The following is a 22,184-nucleotide window of genomic DNA, read 5'->3' on the forward strand; positions in this document are numbered from 1 at the left end:
TACCTTTTTTTGGAAATCATCATTTTATATTAGTGCTTATGTATGTATAGATAAATTACTGCTACTACTTCCACTGCTGTTGCCATTGAAAATGATGCATTTAAAGAATCTCAAATTATTTTATATATATGTGAGAGGCCTGCGATTGGGTGGTGTATGTGAGCCACTGAATGGTCAAAGAGTACACCACTTAAAAGAGCTCAACACATAAGCAGGATCAGTTTCATAAGGGTTGCCAGCTACACTTCACCTGTGAGGGGGGAAAGAAAGAATTCAGCACGTCACAGGATGGTCAATTATGAAGCAGCTAGATTTTCTCAGCCGCCACAATGGTGTCCTATCATCTTTCAGACTCAAAAGGTCACCTGGTGAAGAGTGACAGTACACTTTATGTATAGATACAAATTCTTTATGCTTCTTCATGTTTTTTCAAAAGAGTATACAAGACAGTCTGTCAGTAAGCCTATTCAGGCAGTGAATAATAATGATGAGTAGGAGTTGAATGTTGCATATGTCACATGATAATATCTCATGTGTGTACATGAGATGTAGTGATCAATTGAAAATGTTTTTGATAAGCACTGATTAAATTTAAGATAAAAAATAAAGATAAAGAATAATAATTTATCAACAGTGGCTGTCCCACTCACCAGTGTTATCATAAATTAAACTAGAAGTGCATACCTCCTCTAATGCTAAACAGTCCCCTTTAATTCAATCAAGCCTAATCTAATATTAAATAAAACATATTTAAATCTGCTAGATCTGGATTTTTATTGGGATCCACATCAAATTGTGCTAAATCAGAGATACCAGCCACCTAAATACATCTGATTTTTGTGACATATTCTACAGATACAGACATTAAATCTGTGGTGGAATTTTAGTATGATGTTGATGTGGTATGTACAGCTCGTTGTCTATTTTGGCCAAGAACAGTGTGAGTGTAGGTGAGACTCTAGACCAAGCTCTGCTGTAGCATTGCATGTTACATGCATGAGCCGTGCTGCTCACGGCGGCTGTCTGCTCTAACTTGTTTACATGGGCGCTGAAATGAAAAGCGAGACGTTCTGCCACGCACACGCACCTTACAGGCAAGATGTGTGTTCAAACCTGCACTGTTTGTTTCTTTTTTCTCTATCCAGTCCCCTGAACCTTGCTCCCGGTGCCCATGTGCTTCACCCAAAGACAGTGTGAAGGACAAAGACAAAGATGGCAAAAAAAGGATTCCTAAGATCTTCTTTGGCACTCGCACACATAAGCAGATAACTCAGATCACCCATGAGCTGAAGCGCACTGTCTACTCCAGGGTGCCCATGACCATCTTATCCAGCAGAGATCACACCTGTGTCAACCCAGAGGTGGCGCCGCACTCCAACCGCAATGAACGCTGCAAGGAACTGCTGGAAGCCAAAGATGTGAGGATGAATGCTGACACACTTATACATTGACCTTAAATCCTCTTTTTTAACTTTAACTTTCAAGTAACATGCCAATGGAAATCTGTGTTTTTTGATATCAACTAGTCTCTCCATGAAAGCTTTACAGGTGGCTGTTTGATCCCTCAAAGAGAACAGCAGCTGTGCTCAACTTGAATACATATCTATATGTATTCAAGTCATATATAGGTCATAATGTACACACCCGATGCCATAAAGTTGGGACGCTTTGTAAAACATAAGTAAAAACAGATTTCACCTCATCCATGGTTGTGAACGTCTGAGCCTTTTGAGGATGCCACTTTCATACCCAATTATGATACTGTCACCTGTCACCAATGAACCTGTTTACCTGTGCAATGTTTCAAACAGGTGTTCTTGAAGCATTTAACAACTTTCCCAGTCTTTTGTTGCTCCTGTCCCACGTTTCAAACATGTTGCTGGCAATTGTTTTTGTACTGTTTTCAATTGAGTATATGTCAGTGAGAATTAGCAAATTGTCTTATTTGGTTTTCATATACAGTATATGTTTGACACAGCAGCCCAACATTTTTGGAATTGGGGTTGTAATACTTCTTCTGCCACAAGTTTATGTCTGTAAAGTCAAATTGGTATAACTATAGATTCTTGCCGATAATAATAACAAATGCCAGGACAGAAATATAAGGATATGTTTGAGGTAATTTAGAGACAGTGTCTGCTTTACGTATTTTGTCTGCCAGAACAACATATTTTGACTCTAAAATGTCTGACTCATGACATAACGTGATCACATTTTTTAAGAAGCAAATTTTAGGGATTCTTTTCAAAACTGTTATGTCCTTATGTCAAAAATTACACATCAATACCAGTATCTGCCTTAAAAATTCAGGCCAGGCTGTACTGTTACAGTGTGATTTTTATCCCATGAAGGCCAGAGCCTGTATATGTATTTATTATAGTCCATAACTTAGGCCAGTTCAACCCCCCTATTTGTCTGCACCCTCTTGCCTCATAACAAACTGTTCTGGCCATTAACTTCTTGATCCCAATAGATTTATCTCACTCACTTGCAAATACTCAGTTGACCTCACACCATCATGTCGTAATAGACCTTTGAACTAGACTTTTTCATTCACTCTGTAACACAAACCCATAGTTACCTACCACTACCAGACAAAACTCATTCAATAATGTAACCTCAGAGCAGCAATTATGCTGCTACAATATCCACAATTGGTCCAGCAGGCTCTTTTTGACACACTTAAATGTCAAGAACTGTAGAGAGAGCTTTTTTTAGAGACATGAGACACTTGTAACCCCCCATACTTTGCTGAAGTTGAGGCGCCCACTGTAATGAAGACACTTGTGCTGTCACTGGAGGTGTTTCATGTTTTGTCAATTGTCTCACTTTGTCATATGAAATAGTTGGCCCAGTCATAACCCCTTTCTGGAGTCTTCATCACCTCGGGGTCTAGTCTAGCCAGCGTCAGGTTTCCATGGTGTATAGACACACAGTGATTCATTCACAGAAACACACAGCGTTCAGCTTGTGGCTTCTTCAGTCAAAACACCTGCCCTCCGTTTTAACTGTGCTGACTTTCCTAAATGTGGCTGCGTGGCCGTTAATCCCCTCACTCCCCTTTCACTGAGCAGACAGGGTTCAGTGTCAGCAAAGTGTCCAAGCTTAGCACATCAGGGAAGTAGATCATTTCACCTGGGGATTATTATTTTGTCCGCAGGTTACTGAGTCCATGGTGTACAGTATTTATGTGTGACAGTGTCACCTCAAGCTGTTAAACTCATAAAGAACAGGGTGGGACACCTCTTTTGAAAGAGTAATTGGGACTTGGTACATGAGATGCTGCTTTTTTACACATCTACATTCACTGAATGAGTGACAGAACATGTAAAGGCACTACAATAGCTGGAACACTTGATCGCAGACAGCCTCTGAAATACTTTGTCACCTCTGGTTGAACTGGAAAGTCCAGTTTTTTCCGAAATATAAGAAATTGTAATGTTACATGCTTAACCTTCTTTAAAGAGGGTTAGTCATGAAAGATAAAAAGGAGGTTGTAAGACATTGTTCAGTACCAAAGATCTTGTCTTTTACTCAAAGCTACTAGTAGTTGATAGTTTGTATTTATTTCCAACATGTTTTCATGCTATTTTAATACGAAAAAGACCATGATATATGCCAAGTTGTAGTTGAACAACTACAATATGAAAAAAAAAAAAATCACAAGTCAGCATTCACCACATTCATACACTAGTGGCAGAGGCTACCACGCAAGGCACAAGGAGGCACAGCTGCCCTGGCCTAAATAATGGAGAATCATGATATTATGCCGATAATCATCAAAATATACTTAAAACTCTTAAAATGGCACTAAACATACTGGTATCACTTTACCTTTCATTTTTGTCAAAGAAATATTTTTACTCTATCACGGATGAGATGCACATCTTTTTTCAAACAATCCTAAATAAGGTAATCATCATCCAAACCAAATAATTTGGTTCCCCTACATATATAAAGGATAAATAAATTGTGGACGCCTCATCTCCCTGTTCTTCTTTAGTTTGGAATCCATAGTATTTACACACATTTGATTTAACAGTTTTTTTGTGGGGGATGCGATGGGCAAGCCAAGCTTTCAGCCGTGGTGCCAGGCGTAGGATTGTGGATTGACTCGATAGATGCAGGCTCCTATGTTGTGGCATTTCAAAATAAATAAGGAAATCAGTATTTAACTGTATGTTAACAAACTAGTCCACTTTTTTTTTTTAGTTGCTCATGTGTAGATATTTACGATCATCTCTATTTACGATCATTCCAATAATGGAAATTCATCACAATAAACTTAACTTATAGTGTTTTTATAACTATTTGCAATAAAATCTTATACCCTCCCATCCCTGACTACAACTACAGCTACAATGATAAATCAGTCAATCCACATAAAATCTTTCTGCAACTATTTCACTAATCAGTAAATCATTTTCAGTCTGTTTATTTATTATTTTTAGAAGAAATGAAGAAAAAAAATCACTGGTTGAAAATTAATGTTTAGTTTTTTATTCTTTTATAGTAATTTGAATATGTTTGTGTTTTGGACTGATTGTTGGACAAATCAAAACATTTGATAGTGTCATCTTGGGCTTTGGTAAAATGTTAGAGGCATTTTTCACTATTTTCTGATATTTTATTGACCAATCGATTGGTCTAGAAAAATACTCAACAGATGAATCGCGAGTGAAATTCATTTCTTGCAGCCCTAAATACAATTATGCCACCACCACTAGAGAAACTGCTATTATTGCTAGCCTTTTTCCACTGGAGGAACTTAACCTTTGACATCCCATAACTTGAACTCGTGAACCTTGTGAGGCTCTGATTCGAGGTTCTTCCATTTGTTTCCACTGTATTTCAGAAACCAGGATGTTTCAGTTTTATTGTATGTCATTTGATATGGCTATGGCACAACCAACTCTGTCATTTTTCAGGTCTGTTTGGCAGGTGAGTGAAGTAAGCGCTCATGGGACAGGCAGCAATTGAGGAAGTGACGCTGATATTGTTGTTGATTGTCTTTGATATTCACTGAATCCAGGACACCTCTGGGGCCAGTTAGTGACCCAAAACGTTGGCCAGCACATCACATCACGTCTTTCAGTTACTCCATTGTTACGATTGTGATCCTTCCATTTTCTACATTATTATGTTTTTCCTGCACTGTTAAGCTTTGTGTTGTATCTCTGCCAGCCCCTTAGAAATCTTCTGGTCCACCTTTTGGTTTCTAGCAGCTGACACTTGCTACCTCTGAATGGTATTCTTGAGCTTGTTCATATCTTATATGAACGCTTATAGCATATCACTTCTTGAACAGAGCCCTAATTTAGTTCCAAGAACTTGGCTCCAAATTGCGTAGAAGCAGTCCTAAAACCAGTGACACTGGCTACATATTACTGTATGTTACATTTCATTATGTTCATGCATTGAAAGAGACCTTTATGTGATCAAACAAACTACATGTTGTATGTTGAATGTTGATGACTCTGAGTGGTTGATTTCTACTGCCTTTTACACGTTGGTGTAACCCTATCCTTTCTCGTTGTATCTTTAAAAAAATGTACATTACAGGGCAAGTCATGCCGCTTCTACCACGGTGTACAGAGGATGCGGGACCAGTACATGCTACAGAAGGTCCATGGACTACATGAAGCCTGGGACATCGAGGACCTGGTCGGGCTGGGTAAACGGCTCCGGTCCTGCTCCTACTATGCTGCCCGTGAACTTCTGCAGGACGCCTCCATCATCTTCTGCCCATATAACTACCTGCTGGACCCATTAATCAGAGAGAGTGTGAGTAGAGTGTAGAAGAGGAGTTGGGGGGGTTGTAGAACAATGAATAAAATAGTCAGTGTAAGGGAGCAACAAGATGAGTGTAGTTCTTAACAAAGAACCACATGATTTCCCCTTCAATCTCACTAGATGGATATCGACTTGGCAGGCCAGATCTTGGTGCTTGATGAGGCCCACAACATTGAGGACTGTGCAAGGGAGAGTGCCAGCTTCACTTTAAAGTACGACAGTCTGCTGTCATCCAGGGATGAGCTTGACAGCATGGTCAACAACAATATCAGACGATCCAAACATGAGCCACTCAGGAACTTCTGCTATAGCCTGACAAAGTTTGTGATTCAGTGACTTTACTATTCCAATTAGTGGTTCTCATAATTTTGGTAAATATTAACTGAGGATGTCTTTTGTCTATGGTGTAGCTGGATCCAAGAGAGCCAAAGCCTGATGTCTGAACGGGGATATGAGAGCGCCTGTAAAGTCTGGAGTGGGAAGGATGTATTGGGCATCTTTCACACCCTGGGTATCACTGCTGCTACTTTTAGCCTTCTGAAGGTACACCAAATACCTTTACCTCACTTTACCTAAGGCTTTTGAGGTTTACCACACTTGTACACATTCAACCATGACTTCATCACTCTCTCATATTTTGCCTGAAAACTGTGAATTTTGTTGTTATTATTTGCGGTGGAGCTGCTTCACTACATATGTACTGTTAAAATGTCCAATCTTAGGGCACTTTTACACCTACCTCGTTTGGTCTCGGCATTTGGACTTCTCAGTTTGATCCAAACCAGAATTATAGGTGTGAACCTTCCCTAGACCATGGTCTGTACCACACAGCCAAACCTTGGGTCAGACACAAAGAGGTGGTCTTGGTTCAGATCAAATTGAACTATTGTTCTTTTAGTGTTCTTTTTAGTGTGAAAACATTTTTAGGATGGTTCAGACTTTCAGACAATTACAGGAAGTTCTGGCAGGCTATTGTTATAAATGGAACAACAATGCAACAAAACAAACTGCACTGTAGCAACTCAGGGAGAGGAGACCAAATGTTATATTGACATTTGGTCCACTGACTTTCCAAAAAGTCAGTTGCAAATAACTATTTTCTGAGAGGATAAGAGAGAGAAAGATTGAAGGATGAAAAGATGTGTTGAAGTTGGGTGTAAACATTTTGAAGATGTGAACAAAGCCCTCCTTCTGCTTATTTACTGGATATTTTTTTAATCTTCAGCAAAATCATGTTGTCATGGATGGGAACAGGAGAAAAGAGCTGTTCATAATAAGTGTAGTTTACTTGTGCTAACAGCACCACTGGTGTAAATCAGCTCCATTATGATCTCATTAGTTCATGGTAAAAGTGCTAGGATGTGATGTGATTTTTAAAAAAAATCTATATTTGATATATTTCTTAGTTGCTGTTAGATGTTCTGTTGTATTCAGTAGCACTTTTTCACAACTTTCTTCCACTGTGTGTGTTTATGTGTATGTGTGTGCGTGAGACAGCAAAATTTGCTAGCTGTATTGGAGAAAGAGGAGCGTGTTGGTTTGATTAATGGTAAAGAGGATATGGTGCCAGTCCCAACCATCTGCTCAGCTACCGCCACTACCCTCAAAAGCCTCTTCATGGTGCTGGACTTCCTCTTCAGGGACAACTGCAGGTCAGAAATAAACCAAAGAATTTGGCGAAACCAAAATAATAAGTCATGCCAGCGCCTGATATGAACTGCTGTATGGGATATAGAATTGAACGATTGCTCAGTTGTTCTCTGTATGTCTGTAGGTTTGCTGAAGACTACCGGGTGGCTCTGCAGAAGAGCTATGCTTGGACAAACCAGGTCCCACCTGATGTCCCTGATGCCCAGGGCTTTTTTGTTCGGCCACGTCAAAGACAACGACAGAGCATCCGAGTCAAGACTGAAGTCCTGACACTCAGCTTCTGGTGCCTCAACCCTGCTGTGGTAAGAGGTTAGATGTGGCAGACCCTGCCATATAGGCCACACTGGTTTATTACTGAAGTCTATAAATATAAAGAATATATGATTGAAAGTCCCACAGGCTCAACTGAACAGACTACACAAATCTTTTGTTCCTTCATCTTTCAAACTGTTAAATTAGGGTTTGGGTTCTTTGTGGGCCTCAGTCTTCCTGTGTGGACTAAGCACTGAATATAAAAGTGAGCTATTACATTCATTATTTTATATAATATTATAAGGTTGTAGTATTTGTTTTGTTGTTTGGTTCAGTGTTGTGTTTTGTTATTTATGTGAAAAAGTGCATTTTTTAGGATAAAAGACACATTTTTCCGGATTTGTTTTTTTATATATATATAATTATAAAGTGCAATCAAATCATGAACTCACAGAGGCTGAAATTCAGGTTACCAGCCAAGAGTTAGTAAATTATTTTACAGAAATTAAAAATTTAAAAGACTATTTAAGTTTTTTCTAGTTCCTCAATCTCCACTGTGCCACAGATGCCCCTTGGAAGTTCATTGTGTCTGTATCTGTATCTCCAAGGCCTTTTCTGACTTGAGTGGCTCGGTGCAAAGCATTGTGCTGACATCAGGAACCCTGTCACCCATGGGCTCCTTCTCCTCTGAACTTGGAGTGAAGTTCACCATTCAGTTGGAGGCCAACCATGTTATCAACAAGTCTCAGGTTAGTAGATTTACTCATGTCACTGATCCTCTGGGAACACTGCAATTTAGACATTTTGTTGCTGTTCTTAGAAAGTCCATTACAGTACAAAGGAATATTTAGTGAGTTGGACATAATACTGTGGCTACAGGTGCTGTGTCATACTGCTTGATTCCTGGAAGTCTGTAATCCCAATTTAATATTATGACTCTGATTCATGACTTGAATTTTCAACCTTTCTCCAGTGGCCTCAGTGAAATCCTGTATTTTCCTGAAAGCTTTCCTGGAAACTGTGTTTTTGGGCCAACATGATAATGCCCAGATATATTAATTACATGAAGTAGATGGTGATTTTAACTTTATATTACTAATGCCCTCTTTTCAGGTCTGGGTGGGCACTGTTGGTGCAGGGCCCCAAGGCAGAAAACTCTGTGCCACCTTTCAGCATTCTGAAACGTATGGCTTCCAGGACGAGGTGGGTGCACTGCTGCTCCATGTCTGCCAGGTCGTGGCCAAGGGTGTGCTCTGCTTTTTGCCTTCCTACAAGGTAAATATCTTACTAAAATATACCCTGCTGATATGGGAAACTATGAGAGTTTGATGTGTATTAATCTGTCACATGTGCCATTTTAGATACTGTTTATACATCTCACCACTACATGTTCTGGCACTTTTTAGAATTACGTACATTGCTATTTAACAATGCAATGGCAGTCCTATAATAATAATCTGTCTAACTCTTAAAAATTAAAAAGACCATGTAAATGTTACCGTAAGGGTAGATGATGATGGTAAGAGAGAGAAAGCCTGAACAACTCAGGCTACCTGGGAGAGACATCAGGTTCGCTCCGCCCATCTCTACCTATAGAAAATCTGCAAAGGAAAAAGTTGGTAACAACAGCTGAAGCACAAAGATTAGGACAGAGCATATTCATTAACATAAATGCAGTGTAAGTGTGTCCAATTTAGCTAGAAGGAAAATGTTCTGTTGCAGTCCCTTGGCAGGTTAATGTTTCACATTAAAATAAACAAATACGACAAACAAGATCGAGACAACACAAAAAAAACATATCAGGTACAGAATAAATGAAAAGAGATGTAATAAGACCATTATACAACTTCATTAGATTCATTATACAACTACATGCCATTGGCAACACAAAAACATTCGCGAAGTTTCCCTAATTACTTAACATTCTAGGTAAAGTGATCATGTGTTGGGGGGCTTTTGTACTGTGCTGCATGAATATAACTGCAGAGGATGTGTCTGTTTTTCAGTTTTACCTACAGGGAATTCATCCAGTCACTGTATCATTAATGCAAAATACTTACAGTTGCCTCTTTGACGCTGTGCAGTGTCCATCCCCAACATGCATCCAAATGTGAACTCAAAATAATTAATTACCGGTACATTGTATTGAGGTGTTGGTGGATTGTTTGCAGTTAGAACATTTCCCCATTTTTCCACTGGGAGGAGCTAGAGACCATAAATTGGACTTGTGTGCCATGTTTTTGTTGTTTGAAGGTTTTTCTATTAATGTGTGCAATGCAAAACAAGAAACAGTCTTCAAACCCTCGACTGGATTCCAATAGATCCCACTGCTAAAAGAAGCAGCTGTCGGTGGTGTCATGTGTTACAGTAGATCACTTCTAATCAATAGAGGTACTTGTCAAGTACTTGTTAAATGGTGTCATCCTCACAGAACTGTATCCTCTTTCAGTTAATGAGGCCTCTTCCAGAGCACACTCATAGACACTTTGTCCCCCTTTGTTTGTTATGCGTTTTTGTTCATGAATAATTAATGTCCACTGTAGCTCGGTTGTCACATTAGCTTAGTAAAGGTCAAGCGGATTTCATTTATCATTAAGTGTTTGTCCACATTGCACATGTTATGTGCCCCCTTGGTCAATTAAATTTTGGTCAATGGATATACTTACTGGGGGGAACATCATACATTTTGTAATATAATATAGTTGTTCCTAACCTTTTTGGCTGGCAACACCTGAAAATGAAGCATTCTTTTTTGGTCCCATAGTTAGGGTGGCCAGACTTTTTTTCTTTTGGAGGGCCAAAACTAAACCCTAATGGTGGGCCACAGGCCAAAACTTAACACCTATTTTATTGTATTGTTAAGATGCATAGTGGTACAAAGATCCCAGGTTCCCTTAATTGACTGACTTCCTGTGCAAAGTGTAACTCTGGCAGCCATGCTCAGATTATGAAAAATAATAAATAACTAGGGATCCTACATATTTAAACTGCATTTTTGCTGCTGCATTTGGCTCGTGGTCCCCACTTTGGTCCGTCCTGTCTTAAGTAATAAAAAGCACATGGTGAAGAATCACTGTTTCTTGCTACAAATTAGTTATATCTTTTAACCTAACCCTAACCCCGATGTCTTACAACTATGACTTCCATTGGAGTGACCAATGTTGAAAGAGCGAAACACAAGTTTTAAGTAAATTTAATTTAAAGAAAGAAGCAGTGTGTGCATCTACACATCAACAAAAAAAATGTGTAAATGTGTAAATAATGTCCACCAGATAGAAATACTTTAACTACACCTTCTGCCAGCCTTGAATCCTACAAAGTTTTCCATCAACTATCGGTTACATCTGCTTTTTCTATTAAAATTGACAAATTTGATAAATGTTACAGCAGAGAAAAAACCTTATCTGCTTTTCATGTATAATATTAGGCATTTTGAACTTCTGAACTTCCTTTTCCTCTTCCACTGTTGTGTTCTACACTCAGACGCTGTTTCAACTGGAAATAGTATCATGGAAGCCAGGCTTCTCTTACACACTATGTTTTACTGTGATACTGTGATGAGTTAATGCCATGTTGAGGTCAGATCATTGCATCAAATGGTGGACCTGCACAGTTAAGTTTTGCCCTTAGCAAATTTAGTTTTTGCCTTTGGCATATTTGCCAGGTTCATGTTTGATTTGTATTTCAACATGTCACATTCAACGATCATTGGTTTGATTTCTCTGCACTACTTGTTCGCTTGCTATCCAATTGCGCTCTCAAACAGCTGATGACACCGCCATCCAAACTGTGAGGGAAAGCTAAGACTCTGGGCCTCGTTGTTTTCTCATTTTACCTTACTTTTTGTCAGCCTGGGATGCCAGCCGAGGAGCGACTATGAGCCGTGGGATGTTTTTTTATTATTGATAGCAACGCAGGAGTCTTCTATCTCTCGCTCTATGCTGATGCATAAATATTTAATCTGCAGTCAGCTCTTAAAGATGAGGAGATGAGGGGATATGAAGGGCTGGGGTATTAATTGGAGCCCGTGGAGGCTTCGTTGGTGCCGCTGAGTCCCGTCTGCCCTGTGATGTGTGTGTTTTTGTGTGTGTGGGCAACAGAAAGGATAGGTCATCTCTAGACATCCCTGTTCAGTGTGTCTAGGTGATGGCTATCAGCCCCTCACACAGCTGGCTCTGTGCAGGGTCAAGGACCTCGGGGATCTGTTTGCTGCCCTCACATACACACACATGAACACAAAGTCACAAGTGCACAACAGGATACAGTGGCATTGTTCAAGTTAGTTTTCTAACTGTTAAGGACAACATAAGAAATCATCAATCCAAATCTGATTTTTGCAGACGATAATGTGTTGTTGTGATGAAATTAATTGTATTTGTATTTCTGTAACTAAGGTTGTCACTTCCCAGTAGTTACATTGGTGCACTGCAGTCACACGAGTGCAAAGAAAACTCGAGCATGTTGGGCATTAGTACACAGCTCAATACATTTCTTTTTTAAGATGCACAGACACACAAAGTATGCCTGAAGTCATAGTCACAGGCACACACTTTCCCAGAGAGCCTGCACCAGTGCTGTGGTTTTGTAGCACTTTAGCCTCAACAGCCCCCAAGTTAATGCCCATTAAAACCACAGCGGGCCCTGCCGTCTGGTCCCAGCCGCCAGAAGAAGGGACTGATGCTCCACTGGAGAGGGGGACTGATGGTTTATAAAAAAACAAAACAAAAAAAAACAGCGTTTTGCAGAGGTGAAAAGATGGCGGGGAATAGAATACAAGATGCTTTTAAAGGAGATTGAGATAAGGGCCATTAGGTGATGTCGCCTCGCTGTCTGTGTGAATACGTACCCAGCGCTGGCGCCTGGGCTCTGCTGAGTATGTGTCAAATCAAAGTCAAACCGGACTGCAGGGTGAACACCCACCAGCACGCACGCACTGTCCTCAGCAGCTCAGGGGCATCTGAAGCACCAATCACACAGCTCTAGAAGAACTGTTATTTCAAAGTGAGGCTGTTTCTGTCTGTGTTTGGAAGCATATTGGATTCATGGGTCAATTTGCCCAGAGTAGCGTATCCCTCCTGATTCCTTTAGAGCTGAAGTGATGTTTTATGTGAGTTTTTACAGTGGAAACTTCAGGGTTACTGGTGTTTGACGAGGCTGGGGCTTTTTTGGGAGGCTTAGAGTTTCAGACTTTAAGATCATCAGTCAGATCTAACTTCAGTTATCTTCTTGTTCTGATACTGTGCACCAAAGTAAACATTTTAAAGTAAACTTTAGGGGTCATATTAGTACGAAAGTAGGGCTGCAATGATTAATCTGTTGGTTATTAATCACTTAATCATTTAATCTAAACATTCTTACAAAAAAGTAAGGAATCGTAGCTCCACATGAAAAGATCAAAACCATCAATAAATTGGTTGTTGGTTTGTAACTAGTATTTGTAACCTGTGTGTGTGCCACAAATGTTCATTAGCTCCACAAATCAACAATAGTCTTTACTCCTGTTTAAGTAACGTCTGCTAAAAACTACAGCACAGCAGCCAACTGCTAGAGGAAATTAATAAATGTTTAAATGAAACTATGGTGTAGAGCCACAGACAGGGGAGCAAAATCAGATAATTGAGAGACAATGCCATGGTATCAGATTTTCACTACATGATTATCGTGGCCAAAGGAACTCACAATAGTGATATGATTGGGAAATCTTTCAAATTAGGGGGGAAATTATGCTATCAGTCGAATTCATCTTTAACTTGATTTTGTGTTTTAACTTTTAACTCCTTTTTTGGCAAATAAATTACCCTCAAAACACTAGTGCAGGCAAGTGGAGTCTGTGTAACCATAACAGTACAGAATTGTACAAAATGAAACTCACATTTCCATTAATTACATTACATTAACAAATAGAAAAAGGCAACTGCTGAACAAAAGATCCACAAGGCCTAACATGTACCATCAATACAGTGTCACGGTATTATCGTGTGCATTAACAACATGATATTGATTTTTTATCTTTTAAATATTGCGGTTACTGTCAGGACTGGTATATTGCGAAAACCCTTGACCATAAAAAATATTTTTTTTGAAAACGCAAATAACGCATGTAATCATTAGTAACCACATTTTTTCTTTTTTATATAATATAGATTTTTTTTATATTGTGTCCAATACTAATATTAACATTCTTTATTTTCAATGCTTTCGATTGACATTCCATTACATTTCATCTCTCATGGTTATCGCTTGCTACACTATTGGTTGTAGACAAGCTATAATTACAAATATTCACAGTGTAGAAAATGTAATATATTGGTGATCATAGATAATGATCTGAAATCTGCTCTCTGTATGTAAAGATAAGGACAACTTACATCTAATCAAATTGGTATGAGACATGAAAATGTCTCATTTTAATATTTATTTTTGTAAAGAAAAAAAGAAAGTCCTATCAGTGGCTATCTTCTTCTTTGGGCAGCAGGCAGTGTTTTTGCAGCGTTCCTTTGTTTCCACCAGTGTGGCTGGGATGTGTAGAGCAGCCGACATGGGAAGAGTGGCAGGCCAGAGGTGGCAGGTGGCTTCTTGCCACCAGTCTTGGCGTGATGGTTGCTGTGATATTTTGGGGCTGAATAATTTACACCGCAACAACACGTCTCCCCTCGCCACTGTGAAATGTGGCTCCTGGCTGCATGTTTCATTAATGCCGTCGCCTCCAAAACCCTTCCATAATTCAGCAGGCACTGAAGGAGCTGCAATGTGTCGCCACACAGCTCACTGACACCAGGGACACGGGGAAGGAGAGAGGCCGGATGCAGAGGAGGTGAAAGATGGGGAGATACTATGGGGGGAAGCGAAGGGAAGTGTAAAAGTGCGAGAAAGACTACAGTTCACTGCTTCTATCTAGTTGTTTCACCACCTTGTCCCAATTGGCAGAAAGACCTGGCCCACTTTACCGTGTCACTGGCAGAGGCTGAGCATTGCACCTACCATGCCTAGAAAGGGCAATAAATTATTCACACTTTGTTTTGCTCTCTTATGTACTAAATACTGCTCATTCCATTTTAGCTCACCTGGGCATCATAACTGTGCTTCTTTTAAGTATTCTTGTTAAAGTCTTAAGGTGGTAGGCAAAAAAAAATTCCCTTTAAATTGATAATTTCATTGTCTTTTCAGGACAGCTTGAATAAAAGCGCTTCTGAGTTTCTGAGATCCACTGAAAAAGAGAGCTTTAGTGTAATGTCCATTCATTTCAGGCAAGTAAAGGTGTTTGTGTTTTGGTGTAACTTGACCACAAAATAAAATGTCCCCAAGCTTTGTATATATGTACATAAGTGGTTCTTTTTGAAATGACCTTCTTTGGCATATTATATATTTTCCACGACATATACTGGAATGTAATTTACCATATACAAAAGTTACCATACTTGTTTTTATCGTGGTTCTCACAGTGTTAAATTGGCAGGTCTAAAATAAAAGCTGCTATTTTCATATTGTCTGGTTTTGTTTTAAAATTATACAAAGAGGTGTGTAGTTAGCCATGTGGATTGACATTTTATAGCCCAGCCCAAGCTGCCAACGAAACACCAGGTCTCTGTCAGATGTTGCCCCTAAATTATTCATGAAGGTGCTCATGTCTGTAATTTTTGTATCTGTAATTTCTGTGTTGAGTGCCTAACACTCACATGGCCTTTGCTGAAGGTGCTGAAGATCTGTTTGACTGAACAATGAAACACACTTGCTTCACGCCTACATCCATGCATTGCATTTATCAGCCTTCACTGCATGAACATTCAAAACTGTTGTGCAGAATGAGAGCTAACAGCTGACTGAAGCCCTTTTCACACAGAGATTCTGCAATATAGCCGCAACGAAGGCTTGCCTTTACGCCGCCTTTGTTTGTTCACACTGAACCAAACAGTGCTGGCATAAAGCTGCTCCAGTGTGTCATTTCATACAGCATTATGGCGTTGAACCAAAAACGGGTGTGCCAGTACAAATTATAATGTTAAGATGTGTATGTTTTTTTTTTTTTGTTTTTTTTTAGTGTTTCCTTCCAGTTTCCACCTGGGAATTTAAATATGTATCTACCGACTTTTTATAATCATATGAATGCTGTCATAAAGTGTTGTGATTGAGATCCTGACCTACCATGCATCGTGGAAAGTGACAAAGAGAAGCTGACACTGTCTGGCTCTCAGGGACTGACTGTCATAGTGACTTTTTATGATTAAATTTGGTGATTTGTTTTTTCTCTACATAAGTTGCCAAAGACAGTAACAACAACAACAACAACAACAACAACGCAGTGGAAAGCGATGAAGACATGGTGTCTTTAAATTTTTTGCTCAAATTTGCCTCACATAATCACCGGCAGTCAACTGTGGGAGCTGCCTGGCTCTCGCTGCTGGGGACAGACGCTGTTTTTCAGGCACAAGTGCGATGAAGAGTCAGTAGGACAGACAGGACGACAGCCACTTTTCCACGTATAAATTTGTTGTGAATTGGCACTATATGAATGAACTTGCCTTGACTTGCCATACCCGCCTTGAACAGGATGGGTTAAAGGGGCTTTAAAAAAAGCCTTTAGAACTATAGTAAATAACAACCTTGCTTGAATCAGGGAGCTGGGCCACCCTCCTGAAGCAAGGCCTGTGGAGGGGAGCATGCTCATCAGTCTACTAACCTGGGCTGAAGTCAGTGGGCCCTGAAGAAGTAACATGGTGCTCCTGTCCTGTGTGCCTATTACCTGCAAGATTATGTGAAGAAGTCGAATGTATTTCCAGTGTTGTGGCATTCAAGGCTGCAGGCTTTGCCATGCTGACCTCTGGCAAAGAAAAGTGACTTTGCCATGCTAACTACACATAGTCTAGCCTGCCTCTACACAGAGCAGCAGCCCTGGGACTCTCCTTTCCCCAGATTTCTCAGCGAGAGGTGGCATGCAGGTGTTGGAACACTGAGGCGCCCATGGCTGAGTCCCTATTCACCTCTGTAGTTGGGTATCACAGGTTAAAAAGTTTTGATTGTTGTTTGCGCAGGTGCTTTGACAATTTAGACTAGTTGGCATACGTGGAGTCTATAGATGTAGTGCTGAAGAGGAAACCCCTGAGGACTCCAAAGCTTATGTGTGTGATAGGCCTGCCAGAGCTGAAGCCAAGTGGTGCTTTGTTACTGAACATCTTTCCTAGTCATGGACTATTCATAACAAACATCTGGCAGGTAGGTCTCGAAGCACCCTAAGCCAAAGAACAATGGCAACCCCTTTCTCTGGATGAATTTTGCCTGCAACCAGGTAGCTCTGTACCATGTATGTATGATCAAAGATCATATATACATGGTCCCCTCCAGGATGCCCATCTTTTGAATCCTCTTTAGAATGAGCTTTTAGTCATGCTGGAAAATAATAGAGAATAATATTCTACAGAAAAATTATACATATTTTATACACTGCCTGGCCAAAAAGAAAGTCACATCCTCGATTTAACTAACTAAATAGGTAAGAGCCTTCCATTGGATAATCACTGCAGTGATTAATATGTTTCAGCAGACAGTAAGTTACTCTGTTTCAGAAGGGTCAAATTATTGGCCTGCATCAAGCAAATAAAACAACTAAGGAGATGCCGAAACAACTAAAATCGGGTTAAGATGATGGGTCCAGACTTACACTGTCCCAGAGTGATGGGCGCATCAGGGTAGTGGAGAGGCGGATGAAGTGATGCACCCATCATGCCTAGTACCTACCAACCAAGCCTGTGGGGGCAGTGTTATGATCTGGGGTTGATTCAGTTGGTCAGGTCTAGGTTCAGCAACATTATGTGTCCAAAAAATGAGGTCAGCTGACTACCTGAATATACTGAATGACCAGGTTTTTCCATCAATGGATTTTTTCTTCGCTGATGACACGGGCATATTCCAAGATGACAATGCCACGATTCATCATGGTCAAACTGTGAAAGAATGGTTCAGGGACCATGAGACATCATTTTCACACATAGATTGGCCACCACAGAGTCCAGATGTTAACCCCATTGAGAATCTTTGGGATGTGCTGGAGAAGACTTTCTCCAATCATCAATACAAGATCTTGGAAAAAAAATAATGCAACTCTGGACGGAAATAAATGTTGTGATATAGCAGGAGCGTATCAAAACAATGCCACAGCGAATGCATGACGTAATCAAAGCTAAAGGCGGTCCAACGTAATATTAGAGTTATTAGAGTTATATTAGACTTTTTTTTTGGCCAGGCTAAAAATAGGCTTTAGTCTTTAATAAGTCCAAATTGTTTAGAGATTGTCCATCATGATTGCATTTATGATGAGCAAGACACAGAACCCCTACCTGCTCCTGGCGCCCCATACGGGGCAGCCCCCTCACACTGACCCCTCGTTTCCACCGGGCCCATGATATGGTCGCAATGGAGCTGATCATGGCTGTTTTAGACAATGCTGGTGTTTCCACTGGCTGCGCCTCAGCATGTTTCAGCAGCATCCCAGAATATGTGCTGAGTCAATTTTTGATGAAAGCAGGCTGCAGCTGCGTCAGAGTGAACCAGACAGGAAGTCAGGCAGCGTCACAGCATAGTGAATCCGACTCGGGCCTTACAACACAACGAAGTTGGAAATATTAACAATAAACACACATAAAACAGACAAATAACTAAATGATTTAACTACGTAGCCTACTCAACCACAGTAGAAGCACAAAAGTCGAGGAGAAATAAACACAGTCTGAGCAAGTCAATAACATCAGACAGGCATGACGATAAGCTTTTGAAACGCTCTCACTAGGATATGAAGTCGCATGAAGGACAGAACAAAACAGCGGCGCACACGCCAGGTAACAAAGACGTGCCCAGTGGAATCAAGGGGTGACAACTCTCCATTAATGCATGTGTATACAGTAGGTCCTCTTTGTGGATGCGTGTTTTTTCGGGCCTGTCTGTATAAAAAAGAAATAACAACAGAGTGAATTTCTCTGTCAAGGGATTAATAAAGTATGTCTTCTTCTATGGTGGCTGATCCTTGATTCTGTCCTTACTGATCCTGTCACAAAACTTTTATCAGTGAGAGCATTTCACCTCCATACTCGTTGCCTTGTGGAATCAGCTCCTTTCCATGTGCAGCCTGGCAGATAATGGCTGTTTTGTTTTGTGGTAGATCTGCCTAAAGTACATAACATGAATTATTCATCTCTCGCTCAAGATTGCACTGGAAAGCAATTGCAGGACAAACAGTTGCTGAGTTGAAGACGCACGTAAGGGGGGTCCTTTTTGATGTAACACTGCATATTTAGTGAATGTGCCATGTTTTATTGATGCGAACGTCCTGGCCTCACTTGCTTTAGGAGGCACTAACCTGACGAAATCTTCCCCATGCTTCATTTCAGCACTATGAGGCAATCACACTGGCATGCAAGAAACTGTCAGTGCTCTCATGCTGTTTCATTTCTGTCTGCATTTATTGTTTTCCTCCATACTGCACAAAAACCCTGTGGAGTAAATTTCTGTTCAGCTTTGTGTGGTGTTTGGAGAAATACTTGAGTTGGCTGTTCATGCAGGTAAACCGTATTGGGACAACTTGTCAGTAAACACTCCTCACCTTCCTTTCATCTTGTGGCCCCATCTGCATCTGGCTCAGGCTTTACAGGTTGACACTATTCGCCTGTTGAGAAGTTTTCTGCTGACTATCAGAAGAACTTCTACTTGACCCCTCTAACACATTTCCAATCCAGTGAATCTACTCTTTGATTGTGAAGCCATGCTTATTCAAGGATATAATCTGCACAGCACAGACATGAGTGGGACCATGCTAGGATGAGGGCTTTTAGATCAATGTGCCTCCCCTGAGGGCTGCTGACTTTTTGCACTAACAATAGTACAGAAACAGTGATTTTATTGCAGTGGGGGTTTAAACACATCAGCTCTCTGCCAAGTGCAAGTAAAGAAAAGAAATTCAAGCTGTTTGAAGACACAGGAGAAACATGGGTAGTCAAATGCTTCCTGTTCTTTGTTGCCAGCTTTTTGTTAAAGAAATTGAAAGTGTCATAATGTGTTACATTTCCAGGCCTTTTAGTTACCTACATGATGAACAGTTTTACTACATCTGAAAATGTAGACCTGCTGCTCTTTCTTGACACACAGCCTGTCTTCTTTTGGCCCACTGTCACACAGTATTTCCCTGAAAGTGGCGTTTCCTCTCTTAAACTGGTTCATCAGTTGTATTTGTCTTTGTTGAAACCCATTTCAGGCCCAGGTTGCATCAACATTACCCAGTCATCAGCCCATCACACCTATTGTCTTTCCAGTATACTGATATACTGAATGATCACCGAAATCATGTCGTGGTCTGGTTCTTAGCATAGCCCACCCTAAAAAAAATCATATACAGTTGCAATCAAAATTATTCAACCCCCATTGCATTTTAGGTTTATTGGCAAAATTTTAAAAAAATCAGGTGTTTCCAATAAACAAATTACACAAGAACAGTTTAAATAGTTGAATAAAACTAATATTACAAGGATTTTATCCAAATTCAACACTAAATCCTACTTTCAATGACTACTGCAGTCTCAAAAATATTAAACCCCCTGAATAGAATTCCTCATAAGAGACACATTTGCAAATCAGATGTGGTCTCAAGCACACCTGATGCAACCAATCCAGGGCTTCATTAGTTGCATCAGGTGTGCTTGAGAAAGAACACCTCAGATACCGGGACAGTTGATGGTGAAATTTCCTTGCATGTTAGAAATATGGCTAAGTCAAGAGATTTGTCCAAAACATTCAGAGAAGAGATCATTGCCTTGCACAAACAAGGAAAAGGATACAAAAAGATAGCAAAGGCACTGAATGTTCCTAGAGATACAGCTGGAAGCATAGTTCGCAAGTTTAAAATTAAAGGAACAGTGGCTACACTACCTGGACGTGGCAGAAAGAGGAATCTATCAACGACTGCCACCAGAGTCCTGAGGAGGCACGTGGTCAAAAACCCTCGACTGACTGCAAAAGACCTGCAGCAAGACTTGGTGGCAGCAGGCACTGAGGTTTCAGTTTCCACAGTAAGGTGCATACTAAACGCTGAAGGGCTCCATGCCCGAACTCCAAGACGTACACCACTACTGACCCAAAAGCACAAGAAAAGTCGGCTCCAATTTGCTCGAAACTATATAAATAAGAGGTTTTGGGATTATGTTCTGTGGAGCGATGAAACAAAGCTGGAACTTTTCGGGCCTATGGATCAGTGGTATGTCTGGAGGAGGAAGAGGCGGTGGCTCAGTGATGCTCTGGGGCTGCTTCACTTCCTCTGGCACTGGAAACCTGCAGCGTGTGGAGGGCAAGATGAATTCAATCAAGTATCAGGAAATCCTGGGAGAAAATGTCATGCCATCTGTGAGGAAGCTGAAGCTTGGGCGTCATTGGACCTTCCAACAGGTCAGTGATCCCAAGCATACCTCAAAGTCCACCGAGGCTTGGTTTCCAGAAGTCCTGGAAGATACTAAAGTGGCCATCCTAGTCGCCTGACTTGAACCCCATTGAAAGTCTCTGGTGGGATTTGAAAAAGGCGGTTGCAGCACGCAAACCCAAGAATATTAGTGAACTGAAGGCCTTTGCCTATGAGGAATGGACTAAGATTCCTCAGGAACGCTGCCAGAAGCTGGTCTCTGGCTATGCATCACGTTTGCAGCAGGTCATAACAGCAAAAGAGTGCTCTACTAAGTACTAAAGATGCTTGTCATGAAGGGGTTGAATAATTTTGAGACTGCAGTCGTCATTAAAAGTGGCATTTTGTGGTGAATTTGGAGAAACCACTTGTAATATTAGTTGTGTTGAGCTATTGTTCTTGTTTGATTTGTTTTTTGCAAACAGCTGCTAGTTTGTACATTTTGCCAATAAACCTAATTTGTAGTTGGGGTTGAATAATTTTGATTGCAACTGTATATACATAAATATTTTGTATATTTTCACTGCTTTAACTTGCCAGCAGCCAGTCCTTACCAACAGGGAACTGAAACTGTTAGGGTTAGGGTTATCCATCTCTGCTCTTCAACACCACCAGACTCCATAGACAAATACAGTCATTTTACCTTACAGAACACAGGAGTTGCTGGTCTACCGTTGTCTCGATCAATTATTTAGTTTGTGTTATGATGTGACTATGGCGTTTTAAAAGGTTGGTTTGAATATAGTTTTTCTAAACGTGAATCATATCATTGGCAAACGTTCACATTTTCAAATGTGCATGGCCACGGGAGACCTACAGTCAGGGGATTACCAAAGGCAGTGGAATTCATCCTCTGGGGGACCATAAATTAGGGGCTGACTGATATTGCTTTTTCCAGGCCGATATCGATACCAATGATTAGAAATCAAGGAGACTGAAAACCAATATTTGAGACTGATATTTATTTGCCGTAAAAAATTATCTTTTTGTGTCAAGATTTCAAACAACCAGTGATGAAATAAACAAATACAATTTACTCAAGTACTGTTCTTAAGTA

The 22,184-nt window shown here is 40.4% G+C and overlaps 1 protein-coding gene across 3 annotated transcripts in view; it reads left to right on the plus strand.

The window, feature by feature from the left end:
* The window catches only part of brip1 (BRCA1 interacting helicase 1), a 53,816-nt gene that overhangs the window by 14,113 nt on the left and 17,519 nt on the right, over positions 1-22,184 (plus strand). For all 3 annotated transcript variants that reach the window (XM_073480683.1, XM_073480700.1, XM_073480691.1), the window contains exons 7-14: positions 1,146-1,418; positions 5,563-5,784; positions 5,914-6,113; positions 6,204-6,336; positions 7,291-7,445; positions 7,568-7,745; positions 8,304-8,444; positions 8,809-8,970. In XM_073480683.1, coding sequence (XP_073336784.1) covers positions 1,146-1,418; positions 5,563-5,784; positions 5,914-6,113; positions 6,204-6,336; positions 7,291-7,445; positions 7,568-7,745; positions 8,304-8,444; positions 8,809-8,970 — 1,464 coding nt within the window. The remainder of the gene's footprint in view (positions 1-1,145; positions 1,419-5,562; positions 5,785-5,913; positions 6,114-6,203; positions 6,337-7,290; positions 7,446-7,567; positions 7,746-8,303; positions 8,445-8,808; positions 8,971-22,184) is intronic.

Source organism: Pagrus major, chromosome 2 (assembly GCF_040436345.1).
Source record: "Pagrus major chromosome 2, Pma_NU_1.0".
Taxonomy (NCBI): domain Eukaryota; kingdom Metazoa; phylum Chordata; class Actinopteri; order Spariformes; family Sparidae; genus Pagrus; species Pagrus major.